Source organism: Diospyros lotus, chromosome 6 (genome assembly GCF_014633365.1).
Source record: "Diospyros lotus cultivar Yz01 chromosome 6, ASM1463336v1, whole genome shotgun sequence".
Taxonomy (NCBI): domain Eukaryota; kingdom Viridiplantae; phylum Streptophyta; class Magnoliopsida; order Ericales; family Ebenaceae; genus Diospyros; species Diospyros lotus.
The window spans coordinates 46,697,121-46,715,158 of NC_068343.1; the positions used below are offsets into that span (position 1 = coordinate 46,697,121).

At 39.0% G+C, this 18,038-nt stretch overlaps 1 protein-coding gene across 1 annotated transcript; it reads right to left on the bottom strand.

The window, feature by feature from the left end:
- Positions 1-14,563: 14,563 nt before the first annotated feature.
- Positions 14,564-15,551, bottom strand: LOC127804588 (uncharacterized). The gene is made up of 3 exons (XM_052341460.1): positions 15,250-15,551; positions 14,721-15,103; positions 14,564-14,622 (listed from the first exon to the last, which is right to left on the bottom strand). Exons 1-3 carry the CDS (start codon positions 15,549-15,551, stop codon positions 14,606-14,608), a joined length of 702 nt encoding a protein of 233 aa, XP_052197420.1. The 3' UTR covers positions 14,564-14,605.
- Positions 15,552-18,038: the final 2,487 nt, after the last annotated feature.

Genomic DNA, 18,038 nt, shown 5'->3' on the forward strand with positions numbered 1-18,038 from the left:
AATTGGGTTAGCAATCTCGAATGCTGAATTCGCTTTTCAAGTCCCATAGTGCCCTTTCACTCTTCCCATGCAGAGGGTGATTAGGTCGCTTGAGGTGATAGAGACATTCGGGAATTTTCCTATGGTAGAGAGGGGCCAGGTTTTAAATTAGTACATATATACATTTTTATTGTTATTTTTGGCTTAGGGCCGAGGCTATGCTAGTCGAGGCCGCATTCCTCATCTTCGAGGGCCACTGGCCAAGGTTGTGGTGGCCGAGGCCGCGTGCCTTATCTTCGGGGCCGCTGGCCGAGGTTGCGTGCCTTGTCTTCGGGGGCCACTGGCTGAGGCCGCGTGCCTTGTCTTTGGGGATCGCGTGCCTCGTCTTCCGGGGCCGCTGGCCAAGGCCGCGTACCTGATCTTCGGGGTTGCTGGTCGAGGCTATGGTGGCCGAGGTTTCCCTCTTTCGCTTGCTTTCCAAAGCTCATAAAATCTTGGCCCTTAACCATTTAAGTGTACTAGGATAAGCTCTACTATCGAAAAGGCAGCTTTTTCATGTACCGCTGCTTGCTTAATGAGAATCTTGATCCTTCGGCTTTCGTTAGAGGTTTTTTCCGAACTGAGAGGTGTTACATCAGACCTTTTTTTTTTTTGGGAGTGATTACTTAGGGTGGTCCCCTTTGAGCCTTCGATGGTCGAGGTTCATAACCTCGAACTTGTTCCTTAATTATTAGGGATGGTCCTCTTTGGTCTTCATTTGGCGGAGGTTCATAGCCTCCGAATTGGTGCCTTAATTAGTAGGGGTGGTCCCCTTTGGTCTTTATTTGGCGGAGGTTCATAGCCTTCGAACTGGTGCCTTAATTAGTAGGGGTGGTCCCCTTTGGTCTTCGGTGGTCGAGGTTCAAAGCCTCCGAATTGGTGCCTTAATTAGTAGGGGCAGTCCCCTTTGGTCTTTGTTTGGCGGAGGTTCGTAGCCTCCGAACTGGTGCCTTAATTAGTAGGGGTGGTCCCCTTTGGTCTTCGGTGGTCGAGGTTCAAAGCCTCGAAGTCGTTCCTTAATTATTAGGGGCGGTCACCTTTGGTCTTTATTTGGCGGAGGTTCGTAGCCTCTGAACTGGTGCCTTAATTAGTAGGGGCGGTCCCCTTTGGTCTTCGTTTGGTGGAGGTTCGTAGCCTCCGAACTGGTGCCTTAATTAGTAGGGGTGTTCCCTTTGGTCTTCGGTGGTCGAGGTTCAAAGCCTCGAAGTCGTTCCTTAATTATTAGGGGTGGTCCCCTTTGATTTTGAGTTGTCAGGAGTTCGAGGATCATATGCGACCCTTTTGTCTTGAGTTGTCGGGGGTTCGGGGCCCCCGAGGATCACTTCTGATCCTTTGTTTTTTAGTGTTCGGGGGTTCGGGGCCTCCCGAGGATCACATCTAATCCTTTGTTTTTCAGTGTTCGGGGGTTCAGGGCCTCCCAAGGATCACATCTGATCCTTTGTTTTTGAGTGTTCGGGGGTTCAAGGCCCTCGAGGATCACATCTGATCCTTTGTTTTTGCGTTGTCGAGGCCTTTCGGACCCTCGATTTTCGTGTGCACATGCTGGCTTGGATTTGTAGTTGATGACAAGATTTTAAGGAATATCTATATTTTATTTTTGCAGTTCAGCAAAATGCCTACATCCGCAATTAGAGAATAACAAATATTTTGTTTTCGTGGTTCGGCGTAACGCCTACGTCCGCAATTAAAGAATAACAGTATTTTGTTTTCGCAGTTCGGCGTAACGCCTACGTCTGTAATTGAAGAGAGTATTTTATTTTTGCGGTTCGGCATAACGCCTACATCCGCAGGTGTTCGGGGCGAGCCTCTCGCCTGTTAACGTTATTAACCCCGAACATTTTAACAGAATTAATTAAAATTCAAGTCATTGGAGCATATATATCAAGCAATTCAAATTAAAACATTTTGCCTCTGCCTATATATCTAGCCATTCTCCAATAGATAGTAGTTAAAACACTAGAATGATAAAACAAGGGAAATAAGTTTTAACCAAAGCGACATTAACGGAGCTTCCGTAACCGCCATTATCGCTGCTTGCTGCGGCCATCGCCTGGCTCATCCATGGTGGCTTCTAGGTATATACCCCTTTTCCAGGAAGCCTTCCCCTTTAATATTATAATATAACACCTCTTTTCTTACTAACTCTGCTAGGCTTCCATGATAAGCTTTTCTCCAACATATATATATATATAATATGAATGTAAATGTATATCATGTATGTATGTGCGTGTGATCCACAATAATGGTAGAATTACGCTTCTTTTATGTGATTGAACATATATATATACATATATATATATGAATCTTTCGGCCTTCTTTTTCAATTATTTTTACAATAATTGAAAAATAAAACTGTAGGAGGCACAAAAAATATTAAAAGAGAAACAAGCGTACCCATGATGCAATCAGCACATGCGTATAATTGAGTTGAATAGATTTCCTACGGCTTGAAATTGTACTTGGAAAACAGAAGGAAAAGACGAAGGCCCCACAGTGGGTGCCAATTGATGATGTAGAGCCGATCACCTTCCTCTGTCTCGAACCAAGTACCTGCAAAAAGGGTGGGGACTTGCTCCCCGTGATCCCTCCGATGCTCAAGTCAGTTCATAGGGTTTTTGAGGAGTATAATAGTAATGGAAAATAATATAAGAGTCCCTTAGGAGTCAGATCCCCATACCTGTAGAGGTTATCCTCTATTTATAGATGGCGTTCAGCCTACCCTGATAAGATTAGATAACTTTTAGATGGAGATAAGATAACATTCAAATGGAGAAAAATCTTGAGGTGTTGGAGAGATTCTTGTTTGACTGAGTCTTCCTCTCTATCTCTTCCAGTTCAAAATCACAATGGAGATTACAAGGACATATGGAGCTCCCAGGAATGGACACGTGGCGATCGCATATTGGCCTTTACTGGCACACATGGCTCCAAGTTAATGGTAACCTCCTAGGGGTAGTATAATAAAATCGCCCCCTATAAATATTCTCTCATCAGATTGCTATATGGTAAATCTTCTGATCAACTTTTCTATATCTAATTACCATATGGTTGAAGTGCCTGTAAAAGGTGAAGCAAGGCAATAACATTATTTTATTATTAATTTGGTGCATTATTCAGATCAAGTTGTATTCTTCATGTAAGTTTCGAGTTTTTGTGATTTCATTTGACTTTTCTATTGACACTAAATGGCATTGACCGATATGAATCGAAGTTGACTGAAATCAGATGTGAAGTGTGGTTTTTTTTTTTTTTTCTTCTCATTTTTGGTTGATGCCTATTGTTTCTTATTTAAATGAATTGAGATCTCATTTTTTAAGATCAATTTTCATTCTCTATGTAAGTTTGAAGCTTTCATGATTTCATTTGACTTCTCCATTTAAACTTAATCATGCTGACCAACACGAATCAACACTGATCGAAATCAAGCATCAAGTTTGGTTTTTCTAATTTTCTCGTTGATTCATTTTGTTTCTTTGCAACACGGGCTGTGTTTTCGTTTTGCAAGGTCAAGATCAATTCTCTATGGGAGTTTCGTGCTTTTCCAACTTCATTTGACCACTAAATGACAGTGACAAACACAAATCCGTGCTAACCAAAGTCATTAGTTAATTATGGATTTTAAAATTTTCTTATTCATTTCCATTGTTTCTTTATGTAACAGTTTGAGACCTCTTTTTTGAGGTCAAGTTGCTATCTCCATCTAAGTGTGTCGAACTCTCCCAACGTCACTTGACCGTTCAATTAACACTAAAATATGCTGACTGACGTGAATTGGTGCTGAGCGAAATTATTTTGAGAATTCAATATCTAAAGGTAGGTATAAGATAATTCTTTGGTCTATAACTTTGGCTACTTGTACTCAATTAAGATCCAATTAGTCAACTAAGAATTATTAGATGAACTAGTAGCATAAAGATTCTATCATCAATCCTCTCAAAAGGCCAGAATTACCATAAACAAAAGTATTAATGAACATACCAGTGACCATTATCCAATTTTGGTTTGATGATAGAGTGTGCTTATTTAATCTTAAAATTCCCGAGGTTCGATTCACTCTAATTATCTTGAAAAAAGAAAAGCATATTCTTGACATTATTTGGATTAAAAATTACTATAGTTATAGAGCTCTTTCCAGATAGAGAAAATAATAGATGAAGTTCTATGCAAAAAAGTGTGACCCACCATTCAATACTATCAAAACAGTTATAAAACAATTAAGTATTAATATCTAGTAAAGCAATATTTGTAGTATCCAATGGATAATTGACTTGAGTCAACATTGTGGAAAAAAGCGTACCAACCAAAAATATACTGAATAATAAAAGACTGTCAATCCTGTCAATTCTAATTAACTTTTGCGCATGCATGCACAGTTGACAGTCATGGGGACAATGATGCCCCACATGAAAACTATGTTTCATCTATTTAATTCTTCACTCGATAATATGCCATAACAATTTGTCCCATCCATAATTAAAAAAGTGCCACTAGAATAGATTCTCTATAAAGTGGAAATCAAATGTAAGAAAAATTTGTCGTTAGTGGAATACATGTTCCTGGAAGTAACCTCCTAGTCCCAGAAGTCTATATTCAAAGTGATCAGTCATCTTTACTGATCTGTTGTAATTTTGTTGCACATATTTGGTCTGATCAATGGGTGGTCCATCATCTACTTGTTCATCTTCCACCACTATTACCCAAGAAAGAAAGTATGATGTGTTCCTCAGTTTCAAAGGTGAAGACAGTTTCAAAAGCCATCTCTGTAGTGCTTTGTCTCATAAACACATTGAGACTGTTGTTGTTGATGATGGACTACTCAAGAGAGGAGACGAAATGTTACCAACCCTTTTGAGAGCCATTGAAGAATCAAAGATTGTTGTGGTTGTTTTCTTGAATGACTATGCTTATTCAAAAGGGTGCTTGCGTGAACTTGCAGAGATTATTAAGTACAAGAAAATGAACAAGCTGATTGTCATACTTGTTTTTTACCAAGTTGATCCATCCGATATACGGAAACAAACTGGGAGCTTTAAGGATGCTTTTGATAAGCATAAACAAGTATCTAGAGAAGAGTTGCAAACATGGAGAAAAGCTTTGACTGAAGCATCCAATGTATCTGGGTGGGATTCCTCTGTTACTAGGTGAGTCTAGTTATGTTATATTGAACATTTGATCATTGTGTTATATTGTTCTTATTGGGTTGTGATTGATTTTAACTTGGTATAAATTGTTTGTTGTTTGCAATTGGCAGGTGTAATATCCTAGTATTTTGAAAATAATAGTAATTAACTTTTGTATTTAAAATATTTCTTTTGACATCCATTAGAGATTATAATTAAGGAAATGCTAAATTAATGGGTTTAGAATTAGTGGGCTAACTTAAAAAATGAAATGTTAAGTAAATGGGCTTAGACTTAGTAGGTTAAGTTAAAAAAAAGAAATGTTAGGTAAATGAGCTTAGAATTAGTGGGCTAAATTGAAAAAAAAAAAAAAAAGGCTAAGTAAATGGGTTTATAGTTAGTGGACTAAGTTGAGAAATGAAAGGCTAAGTAAATGGGCTTATAGTTAGTAGGCTAAGAAAGTGGACTTAAATTTATGGACTAAATTAAAGAATAGTCCATTCAAAATAAAATTTAGTTGAAAAATAATTAAAGTAAAAAATAATTAAAGATAGTGGATGAAATAATGGAGAAATGTGGAGACAAAGTAGAGTGTGGACAAATAATCAAAGATAATTGGTGAATTAATGGAGAAATGTGGGAGATAAAATATGGTGTGAACAAATAATAAAAGATAATGGGTGAATTAATGGAGAAATGTGGGAGACAAAATATGGTGTGAACAAATAATCAAAGATAAAAGATGAATTAATGGAGAAATGTGGGAGACAAAGTAGAGTGTGGTCAAATAATCAAAGATAATGGGTGAATTAATGGAGAAATGTGGAAGATAAAGTAGTGTATGGACAAATAATTAAAGATTATGATTGAGATTTAGTGAAAAATAATTTTAAAAAATAATAAAATAATAAAAGATAGTGGATCACTACAATTATACTAAACTTAATTCAACCTCTATAAATAGAGGAAACTTGAAAGGTTTGAGGACTTGAATTAGAAAGAGAAAGGTTGTAAGAAAGAAGAATTTGAGAGTAAAAGAGAGATTTGAGAAAGAGAAAGAAAGAATATTGAAAAAAATACCAAAAATTTCTAAAAAAATCCTATAAGTTGGGTTTAGTAGTTCGTGTGAAGATTTGTGGCAAAAGGCGTTGTTGGATACGCAAACCGAGGCTTCATCGCAATATAGAAGAATACCGAATCACTCCGTGGGAAGGTAAGTTATCTTCAAAAATTTCTTTAAAAATTCCAGAAATATTAGAATGATATTCTAGATTTTTTTATGATGAAATTGGAAGAGAAATGCACGATTAGTATTTATTACGGATTTTTGAGGCAATAGATGCTTGAAAATCAAAGGGAAAATGAGAAATAAATAGAACGTGGATTTTAAAATTATGAGAAAATTTTTGGGGCTTAAGAATATTGTTTTAGGAATTATCATGAAGAGAAATTGAGAAAATTTTATGAGAAGGTATTTATTTCATAATCTTGAGGAAATAATAGGAGGAAATTGGGAAAATTAGAAAACTTAGAGAAAAATTAGAAATATGATTTTCTTAAGTAATTATGATGTCAGGGTACGTCAAGATTCATAATTGAATACAATTGGAAGTCCGACGTGAATTTTGAAGCAAAATTACGCTAGAGGAAAAATTATATTTTTACAAGGTAAGTGGTACTATTCAACTAGATTTAGTTTATGAAAATAGTTTGTAAGTGGTTTCACCAAAACCTGATTTTATGTAAATATTTTCATCATGTTGTCATGTCTTAATATGAACATGTCATGTGGATTGCATTTACATATATTGATAACAAAGTATGCATATGAGCATGATGAGATTCACGGTCATACGTTGCATGGATTTGGGATTAGGTACTGGCGCCGTTGCTTTTGCCAAGGGTGCACCCATACACCCCGGTCTGGCAGGGAGACTGTAAAAATGGCGGGTGATCTTAAGGTGCAGTCGACCCAAACATTAGAGTTATGATGTTATGTGCATTGCATTCATACATATGCATTATGATGTAATCTTACTTAGATGATTCATCATCTAATGTGGGCCTTGCCCCTAGAACATTCAAACGTCCAGATGAGGTTTGCAGCGAAGACATAGAAGTGGATGAATTGTAAAGACGCAAGGCATTATGAAGTTATTTTTTACATTTAGTTCCTGTATAAGGACCCAATCATGTATCAGTCATGATATGTTATGTTGAAAAAAAAAAAAAAACTGATTTCATGTTTCATGTTATGATGAAGGACTTAAGTACTATTATCGAGTAATCTTGTGTTACTAATTTCGTTGAGACGATCATGTAATATTATTAATGTTTGAAGTATATTGAGGTTCGATTCTTGCTTCCGCTATTGATGATTACCTAGCCTAACATATACAGAGTAAGTAAGCTAATGATAGGCAGGTAGTAGGGAAATTTTGAAATTATATCATGATGAGTTATTAAAAAAAATAAATAGTCAAAATTTCCTAAGTTATAACATTTCCGTGGTAGTGGGGTGTTACCGTTGGTATCAGAGCGAACTATAAAGAAACTTAGGAAAGATCATCAGGAACCCATGAACTTGAGGTTTAGAAAAACTTAGATTAAGAAATAGAGATTCGGGGATGGATAATCGAAGTCTCAAAAGTTACTGGATTTAAGTGTGATGTAGTGGAATTGCATGTCTAGAAAAATTCTGGCTAAGGAAAGACTTGGTATTTAAATGTGTCTATTTGTGACCCACCTCTCTTTCCTGGGAACTTACCTGGTGTACTAATCACATACAAACACTATACAGTTATTATTTAATAGTGAAAATTTGATCGATTTTTCAATATCAGCATGGATGGAGACTACCTCGAGCAGTTTTGGGTGACCCATTGGATCTTTCATTGGGTCGATAGTGAACCGGTAGCGGAAGACATCTTCGGCCGCCTAAATATTCTCGAGGATATCTTAAGGGACATACCGCCCAGCAGCATTGCACGACCAAACCTAATTCATGCCCAAATGGAATTCCTGATCAATCACTCGGAAGGTGATTGGAGAGCCTTAGCTGAAGGGATCCGTCACGAAGGCAATCATGTGTCCTTATATCTCTTCTGTCAGCAACTTCGTGAAGACGCCGCTCTCATCTATGAGGAGGCTATAATAGAAGATGAAGACTCAGAAGGGGAATGGGACGCTGACGAGGCAGCCCTAGCCAACGAGATGGGTATCGATGACTTCAGCTCCGATGATGATAAGGAAGGGGTGACTGTACTTGACGATCCTGATGGACCAGAAGTCGAGTCCGGGGACGAGGCAATGGACAATGACGCTTGGATTTGGAAATCATCTCGTTCATAGAAAAAGCCTCGGAATGATGTTATTTAATAATGTGTCGATTGAGTATCTTGTTGTCCTATTACCTTAAGTAATGTCGAATGTTGGAACCTAAAGAACTGAAATTATTTTTAAGGAAATTTCCATGGAATGAGATATTGTCTTTCTTTTCAGATGGTAAATACACGACAAGCAACACAACCTATGACATCTGAAAGACAAACCAACGGCATACCTGAAGGTAGCTCAAGTCAGGAGGAGGAGAGATCAAATGGAAACCGTTGGGATCAAATCGAGAGAATTGTGGGAAGCATGGCAGGGGTCATACAAGGGATGCAAACCCAAAGCGGGAGTCCATCATACATGTTGGATCTATACCGCCGACAAAACCTACCTGTGTTCCAAGGAAAGTTGGGAGCCGATCCCAGTGAGGGAGAGTTCTGGATCGAACAGACTGAGAAGTTGCTCGACCATCTCCATTGTGGAGAGGACGAGAAGGTGAACTGTGCGACTTTTATGTTGCAAGGCGAAGCTGAACGATGGTGGAAGGGAGTGAAGAGGGCTATGGCCGCCCCAGCATCGCAAGGACACACTACGTCAGGTGGGAGCGATTCAAGGAGCTATTCAACGACAAATACTTTCCGCTTTCCCTGAGGATGGCAAAGGAAAGGGAGTTCATGGATCTAAAACAGGCAGGGGACATGAACGTGGCTCAATATGAAGACGCATTCACACGACTGATCAAATATATGCCAATATATGAGACGGATGAGAGAATCAAGGCGCAAAAGTTTCTGGGAGGGCTAAAGCTAAGGATTCAGAAGACCCTTGGTAATATAAGTACGGAGTCCTATGCTGAAGTAGTACGGCAAGCAATGGCTGCCGAGGCAAATTGGGATCGAATTGAATCTATTCAAGGAGCCAATCAGCAAACCTCCAAGAGCAAGTCAAGTACAGGGAAAATATTGGAGCCCAAAAAGCCTTAGTTCAAGGCCGGAAAGCCTTGCGTGAAATGCGGCAAACTACATACTGGAAGGCTTTGCAGGCAAGGAATGAGCGGTTGTTACGCCTGTGGGGAAGAAGGACACCTCAGTCGAGAATGCCCAAAGAGAGGACCAATTTGCTTCAATTGTCACCAACAGAGGCATTTGTCAAGGGACTGCCCAAAACCAAGACTGTCAGGACAGATTCAGGTGCCAGCATCAAATTCCAGAGCTCAGCAAGGGAGAGTGTTCAATTTGACACGTCAAGACACAACTGAGGACCCGGTTGTCATCCAAGGTACCATGTTTACCTCTGGTTTTCCTATGCATGTTTTGATAGATTCAGGAGCAAGTCATTCCTTTATTTCACATGCATTATCCGAATTACTAGGGGAAAAACCAGAGAATTTGAAATGCCATATGATAGTAGCAACCCCTATGGGGAAGTCTCTAGAAACCTCGTCAGGATATAAAAATAAAAAAATTCAGATAGGGGAAGCTGAGTTCTTGGTGGATTTAATCCTTCTTGAATTTCGGGATTTTGATATAATTCTAGGAATGGACTTCCTAATCAAGTACGATGCCACCTTGGATTGTAAGGCCAAGGTAGTTAGTCTTATGAATGGAAACTCGATTATTAAATTGTTAGAAAACATTGATCTGATCATACGCAGCGGAAAATAAAATCTGATTTTATTGGTATCACGTTTTTCAAATCTTACGGTTAAATCGAAGACATAAAACGAAAAGTTACCTCGAAACGAAATCTGATTTCGTTGCCGATAACCCGCCTGATATCTCCCACGCGTGAGATGCCGAGTCGGTCCACCCAAAATCGTCAAGACTTCAATAGACTTGAGAGAAAAAGGGACTCGGAAATTTTCTCTAAAATTTCCGTTTTGATTCAACTAATTGATTAATTGGATTTTGGGTTTAATGTTATATTTATAAACAAGAAACCCTAAAACCCTAAATGCTATTGGGCCGGGCTTTAGGTGCTAGCAAAAAGCCCAAACCAAATTAATAATTAAATAAATAATCATATTACTTATTTAATTATTCTTATTTCTTAAATAATTGCATTTATAATTTAGTAATTCCATAATTACTAAATTTGCCCCCTTTTTCTTTTAAAAAACGATTTCTATTAGGTGGGACTTTCTGGGTTCACAATTAAATTGGCAACGAGAATTAATCAATTATTAATTCTCGTAAATCACGAGTGACATCTAGCAATATGTCATGATTACCCAATTTAATGTGAAGCGGGAATGTGAACCTTGCATTACGGTGTCCTGCAATACAGTCCCTCTATCATACTATATCCCGACGAGATATGAGATCACGGTCAGTAGGTCAAATCTCTCGATCTCGTCGTATGACCAAATCCAATAATCACACTTGACTAATATGACACAACCTCTACGGAATCCAAATTCCGTCGTCATATTACCTCGGCCAAGGATTTATCGTCAAGTGACCACTAGATTGCATAGGATATCTTCCTCGTATATCTCGAGATGATAGATTCCATGTCTGATGCACACATACCTCGTGTGTCACTGAACTAGGCACATAGATACGTACGGCTATCCCTGATTAGGACAACCATATAATATCGCTGATATCCTAATCCACTAACACACAGATATCCATGTCATCTCAGGTCTAAGGACTAATGCAAATTCGTAGTTAATATTAAATCATTGACCCGTGAGATAAAACCCATGTGATTCAATATTAATAGTCCCGTTCAGTGAACTCGTTCCTATAACGAGCACCCACTCGTCTTTCTTCTGTATCTTATACAGAGTGGTACGAGACCCACCAATCTTGTCTTTCGGTATCTTATACCGAACAAGGAGGAAGACGATGTGCCAGCCTTTGCGAGTTACTAATTATCCAAGTTAGGAACTCTATGGCCAGGAACATATTTATAGTATAACGTATTGTGGATTAACCGTCTCGATTATTCTTAACAATTAAGAATGGTATCCACTCCTTATTATACTAAAGGATATTTGTATGTTCAATTTAAATCATATTGCAATTTCAATTAAACATAAAACTTGCCATTAAATAAGGTTTAAAGAATTACAAGATCAAGCCCTATTGTGTCACTAGAACTGGTCTTAAGGGCTTATATCTAACAATCTCCCACTAGCCCTAAGACCATTCTGAATGGTATCTCATACCCCATCTATCTAGATGAGAATCTAGTTGCTTCTGGTTCATGGCCTTGGTCAGTGGATCTGCTGCATTCTCTGATGTATCTACTCTCTGCACATTGACATCTCCTCTGCCAACAATCTCTCGAATGAGATGAAAGCGTCTCTCAATGTGTTTGGACTTTTGGTGAGATCTTGGTTCCTTGGCTTGCGCTATGGCCCCATTGTTGTCGCAAAACAAGGGCACGGTAGACTCTATTGAGGGAACCACTCCAAGTTCTGTCACAAACTTCTTGATCCAAACAGCTTCCTTCGCAGCATCGGATGCTGCGATATACTCGGCTTCTGTAGTAGAATCGGCGGTAGTATCTTGTTTGGAACTTTTCCAACTAAATACTCCACCATTGCAAGTAAACACATAGCCTGAGATAGACTTTCTATCATCAATATCTGATTGGAAATCAGAATCTGTATAACCTTCCACTTTAAGTTCTCCCGTTCCATATGTAAGAATCAAATCCTTAGTTCTTCTCAAGTACTTAAGGATGTTCTTAACAGCAATCCAGTGTTGCTCACCTGGATTAGATTGATATCTACTTGTAACACTTACAGCATGAGCGATATCAGGCCTAGTACATAACATTGCATACATTAGGCTTCCTATTGCCGAAGCATAAGGAATCCTAGACATGCGATCTCTCTCTTCTTGTGTTTTGGGACACATATCTCGAGAGAGGTGGATTCCATGTCTGAAGGGTAGCAGGCCTCTCTTAGAATCCTCCATGTTGAACCTCTTCAACACTCTTTCTATGTACTTGGTTTGGGAGAGCCCTATCAATCTCTTGGTTCTATCCCTATAGATCCGAATGCCGAGAATGTAGGCAGCTTCTCCCAAATCTTTCATGGAGAACGTACTTGACAACCATGCTTTTATTTTTGATAGCAATCCTACATCATTCCCAATGAGTAGGATGTCATCAACATATAAGACCAAAAACGCAATCGCGCTCCCACTAACCTTTTTGTATACACAGGGCTCGTCAATGTTTTGAATGAACCCAAACAATTTGACTTCATTATCAAAATGAATGTTCCAACTCCTGGATGCTTGCTTAAGACCATAAATGGATCTCTTAAGCTTGCATACCTTCCCTGTTTGATCCTTGGGTGTGAAGCCTTCAGGTTGTTCAATATAGATATCTTGATCTATATAACCATTTAGAAAAGCTGTCTTCACATCCATTTGCCAAATCTCATAATCATAATGAGCGGCAATGGCTAGTAGAATCCTAATGGATTTAAGCATGACAACTGGAGAAAAGGTTTCCTCACAGTCAACACCTTGCCTTTGACGATAACCTTTTGCCACTAGTCTTGCTTTGTAGGTCTCTACCTTTCCATCCAAACCTATCTTCTTCTTGAAGACCCATTTACATCCAATAGGTACTATACCTCTTGGTGGATCTACAAGAGTCCAGACCTGGTTCGAATACATGGAATCCATTTCAGATTTCATAGCCTCTAGCCATCTTTGTGAGTCGATGTCTGACATCGCCTCTCGGTAAGTGGTAGGGTCATCTGAGTGATCATGGTCTCCTACTAAGAACAACTCTTGTTCACTTAGGAAACCATATCTCTCAGGTGGCCGAGGTATCCTCTCACTCCTCCTATTGGGAGGTGTAAGACTCAGCCTTGTCTCTTCACTTGGTAATTGGTCATCTTGTGGGATAGATTCAGGTTCGGCGAACTCTTCACCAAGTTCTATCTTCCTTTTTGTTCCACCTTCTTGAATAAACTCTTTTTCAAGAAAAATGGCGTTTCTGCTAACAACTACTTGTTGCAACTCAGGAATATAGAATTCATATCCTAAGGTATCCTTAGGATAACCTATGAAACTACCCTTTAAAGATCGAGTTTCAAGTTTTTCTGATTTAAGCTTTTTCACAAAAGCTGTACATCCCCAAATCTTAACATGTTTAAGACTTGGTTTCCTACCAAACCATATCTCATGTGGTGTTGTAGGAACTGACTTGGAAGGTACTCTATTTAGAAGGTATATTGCAGTAAGAAGGGCATGACCCCATAGGAATAATGGTAAGTCAGAATAACTTAACATGCTTCGGACCATATCTAATAGAGTTCGATTCCTCCTTTCTGAAACCCCGTTCAGTTGAGGTGTTCCTGGTGGAGTGCGTTGTGAAATAATACCCGAGACTTTAAGAAAATCTTCAAACTCGTGACTCAGATATTCGCCTCCACGATCTGATCGTAAGGCTTTTATCTTTTTACCAGTTTGATTTTCTACTTCAGCTTTAAAATCTTTGAACATTTCAAAAGATTCAGATTTATGTCTCATAAGATAAACATATCCATATCTAGACATATCATCTGTAAAAGTTATGAAATATTGATAACCCCCTCGGGCCATTACATTAATTGGCCCACATACATCAGAATGTATGAGTCCCAACAATTCTGTAACTCTAACCCCTTGTCCAACAAAGGGTGATTTGGTCATTTTGCCTAAGATACAAGATTCACATGTTGGATAAGGTTCAGAACCCAATGGGCCAAGAAGCCCATCTTTCTCCAACCTAGTGATTCTATCATCCCCTATATGACATAATTGTTGATGCCACAGAATTTTGGGATTTGGGTTATCCCTTTGTCTCTTGTTATTATTCAATACACGCAGATTTTTATCATTATCAACAGTTACATTCAAAATGTATAGACAAAATTACCAGAAGCAATCAATTTATTTCCAAAATAAATCTCACAAACATTATTTTTAAAAGAAAATTCATAATTCTCTTTCACTAAAGCAGGAATAGAAATAATGTTCTTAAAAGCTCCAGGTATACATAAACAATTGTTTAAAACTAAACTATGTCCATGCAATAAAGATAAAGTAACAGTGCCAATAGCCGTGGCTGCAACTCTTGCCCCGTTTGCCACCTTCAGCACGATCTCATCATTTGCGAGCCTTCTACTTTGCTCCAGATCCTGTACAGAAGCACAAACATGAGTTGTCGCTCCAGAATCTAGAATCCATAAAGTAGAACAATGAGCAATGGAAAAATACTCGTGAACTATCATCATACCTTCCGCTTCCTTCTTCAAGGAACTGAGGTAGTCTTTGCAGTTCCTCTTCCAGTGCCCGTCCTTGCCACAGTGGAAACATTTTCCTTTGGCAACAGCTTTTCCCTTCTTCTTACTTATTGTCTTGGCCCCCTGTGGTACTTGTGTGGCCTTTTTCTTGCCTTTCCCCTTCCTAGTCTTACTGGAAGAGGTAACAGCCATCACAGTACCCGTTTTCATGTTGTTTTGTGCCGTAATAAGCATGTTCATTAACTCAGCCGGAGTACACTCTATTTTATTCATATAGAAATTCGATATGAAATTTTCATACGAATCTGGCAAAGACTGAAGGATCAAATCAATTTGGAGGTGAGGATTCAACTCATCCCCCAACCCTTCAACTTCTCTAACAAGGAGATCATTTTGAGAACATGTTCTCCCACTGATCCTCCCAGAGACATCTTTGCCCTAAATAGTGCCTTAGATATCTCATATCTCGCACTCCGACTTTATTCGCCATACAACTCTTGTAGGCGTGTGATGATAGAGTACGCGTCAGGCATATTCGTATGTTGACGCTGTAATTCACTACTCATTGAAACAAGCATATAACTCCTAGCGGTGAGATCATCATCTCGCCACTTGGTAAGAGTATCTTGCTCCTCTTGAGTAATGTTTTGAGGAACATTTTCCCCTCCATCATCATTAGCAGGCACGGGTACAGGAGCATCCAATACATAAGTAATTTTCTCCAAGTTCAAAATCAGTTTCAAGTTTAAGAGCCAATCATTGAAATTTGGTCCAGTTAATTGGTGCTTGTCAAGATTTCTTGTAAGTGGGTGCAATGAAGCCATTTGATGTATCTGCAGAAAATAAATAGATTATTAGATATCTTGTTTTCCTTAACTATTTGACTTTGGTCTTTAAATCAAACAGTGCCTCCCACTAAGTTTATCAGATTCCTTACTCCCAATGAAGGAAAATGCGAATTCACGTTGGCATGAATTCCAGTGGGTATTTGGATTCTTATCAAACTTATTATTCCTCACATAATAGATTCTTGGAATAATAAATTCAATAAGTGGACAACTCTTGTCCAGTACATCTCATGTACGGCCCAAATATTATTTTGGCTCCCAGTCCAATGTACCTCACATAATAGTTTCTTGGCAATTGAACATGGTTAAATTATACCATCACGCTGACAAGTCTGCACAGTTGAATATCGATCCCCTCACATAATAGGTTCTTGGGTCTCAATATTTGTGCATTCCCGTCTCATCAAATGATAAATAGAAATTAAAAACATTTTAACCAGTGTGCAACCCCTATGTATCCATAGCCGGTCAACACACGAATCAAAATGCCCTAATCTCTACCGTGATGGAGAGCCCCGATTAAATTGCCTTAACTCTTAAGGTCTAATCGGTTACAATTTAATTTTATAAATATGAGAGATTTTCGGTCTAATTTTTAGGTCTCACTTTACACATGCAACGTTTTAATCATCATACATCAACTATGTAAAATAAACATTGCATAATCTAGTCGATATAGTCATGGACTCAAACATGCATTCTAAGCACGATTCCAGCCATTGGAAACGTGCGGTGCATACGTGGGTGCATAAAAAGAAAACTGCTTATAACTATTACAAGCATAACCCGTTTACATAGGGTCTTCGTTTCTTTGATTGTTTCACCTTTGATGACTCTATTCCACGTCGTGCCTCCATTGATTGAATCATCGCTTCTACATTTACTATAAACTACTTTTATAATAGAATAAAAGTAAAAATAAAATTAAACAATTAATTTTACAACCGTTATCCAAAAACGGCAAATCTCGGCACGCAGGCTATCAAATGAAATAATCCATACATCCACACAACACATACATCATCTATGTAGTGTCCTAAGTCCATGACCAATATCGAAATATGACAAAGGCATTCACAACATGCTATTTAACAATTAAAAGCATATTATATAATTTATATGATTGTCGGACATGTGTATAACATTTATACCTTAAGTGCTTTGAAAAATAATTTTTTTTTTTTGAAATTAAATTTGCTGGAAAATATTTAAAATAAATTAAAAAAAAACAAAAATGAAAAAAGAAGGGGGGGTTGCCGCACGCGCGCGTGCAAGCGCGGCCGCGCGCGGCAACGCGCGCCATGGGCGCACGCGGCCATGCAGGACGCGCTCGCGGGCCAGGCCCGCGGCCCAGCAAAGGGAAGCGGGCCCAGCCCGCCTTGTGCCCTAGGCGGTCGCGGGCTATGCCCGCGCCGCACACCTGCACGCCACCGCCTTAGGCGGTGGCTCCCTTTCCAGGTGGCTGCCCAGCAGCCACCTCTCACCCCGCGGCCACCGTCGCCGACTGCGACGGCGGTCGCTGCAGCGGCCATGGCCGCGCTGCCCAGCAGCGCAGCCTTTGGCCATGGGCGCCGCTGGCGGCGCCGATCGCTGCATCTGGCGCCGCCCAGCGGCGCCTCTCCCTCTGGCGACGCTGCCCAGCAGGGTCGACCGGCTTGCCGGCACCGCCCAGCGGTGCCGCGGCCATCAGCGCCGCCCAGCGGCGGCGGCGGCGGATCGAATCCGCCGCTTCCCTTTGCTGTTTCTGTTTTTTTTTTTTTTTTTTGCTGCAAATATATATATATCGTATATACATACTATATTGTTTTGTATTCCCAGCAAACAATGAAAATACAATATATTTATTTGAAAATTTATTTTGTTCTTCCAGCAGAATATACATATGTATATCTCATATACATAAGTTTATTTTTGATTCAAAACACAAAATAATATCCGACAAACAAATAAATTAAAACCATAAGTTTGGAAAAACGATGTCTCTGATACCACTGTTAGAAAACATTGATCTGATCATACGCAGCGAAAAATAAAATCTGATTTTATTGGTATCACGTTTTTCAAATCTTACGGTTAAATCGAAGACATAAAACGAAAAGTTACCTCGAAACGAAATCTGATTTCGTTGCCGATAACCCGCCTGATATCTCCCACGCGTGAGATGCCGAGTCGGTCCACCCGAAATCGTCAAGACTTCAATAGACTTGAGAGAAAAAGGGACTTGGAAATTTTCTCTAAAATTTCCGTTTTGATTCAACTAATTGATTAATTGGATTTTGGGTTTAATGTTATATTTATAAACAAGAAACCCTAAAACCCTAAATGCTATTGGGCCGGGCTTTAGGTGCTAGCAAAAAGCCCAAACCAAATTAATAATTAAATAAATAATCATATTACTTATTTAATTATTCTTATTTCTTAAATAATTGCATTTATAATTTAGTAATTCCATAATTACTAATT

What these genes read in the sequence shown, in the direction of transcription:
- LOC127804588 (XM_052341460.1), bottom strand. Translation starts at nt 15,551, where the DNA reads ATGGCTTCATTGCACCCACTTACAAGAAATCTTGACAAGCACCAATTA. An exon ending in CATACGAATATGCCTGACGC is followed by an intron (nt 15,104 to 15,249) that starts GTACTCTATCAT and finishes TCTCCTTGTTAG; the next exon opens with AGAAGTTGAAGGGTTGGGGG.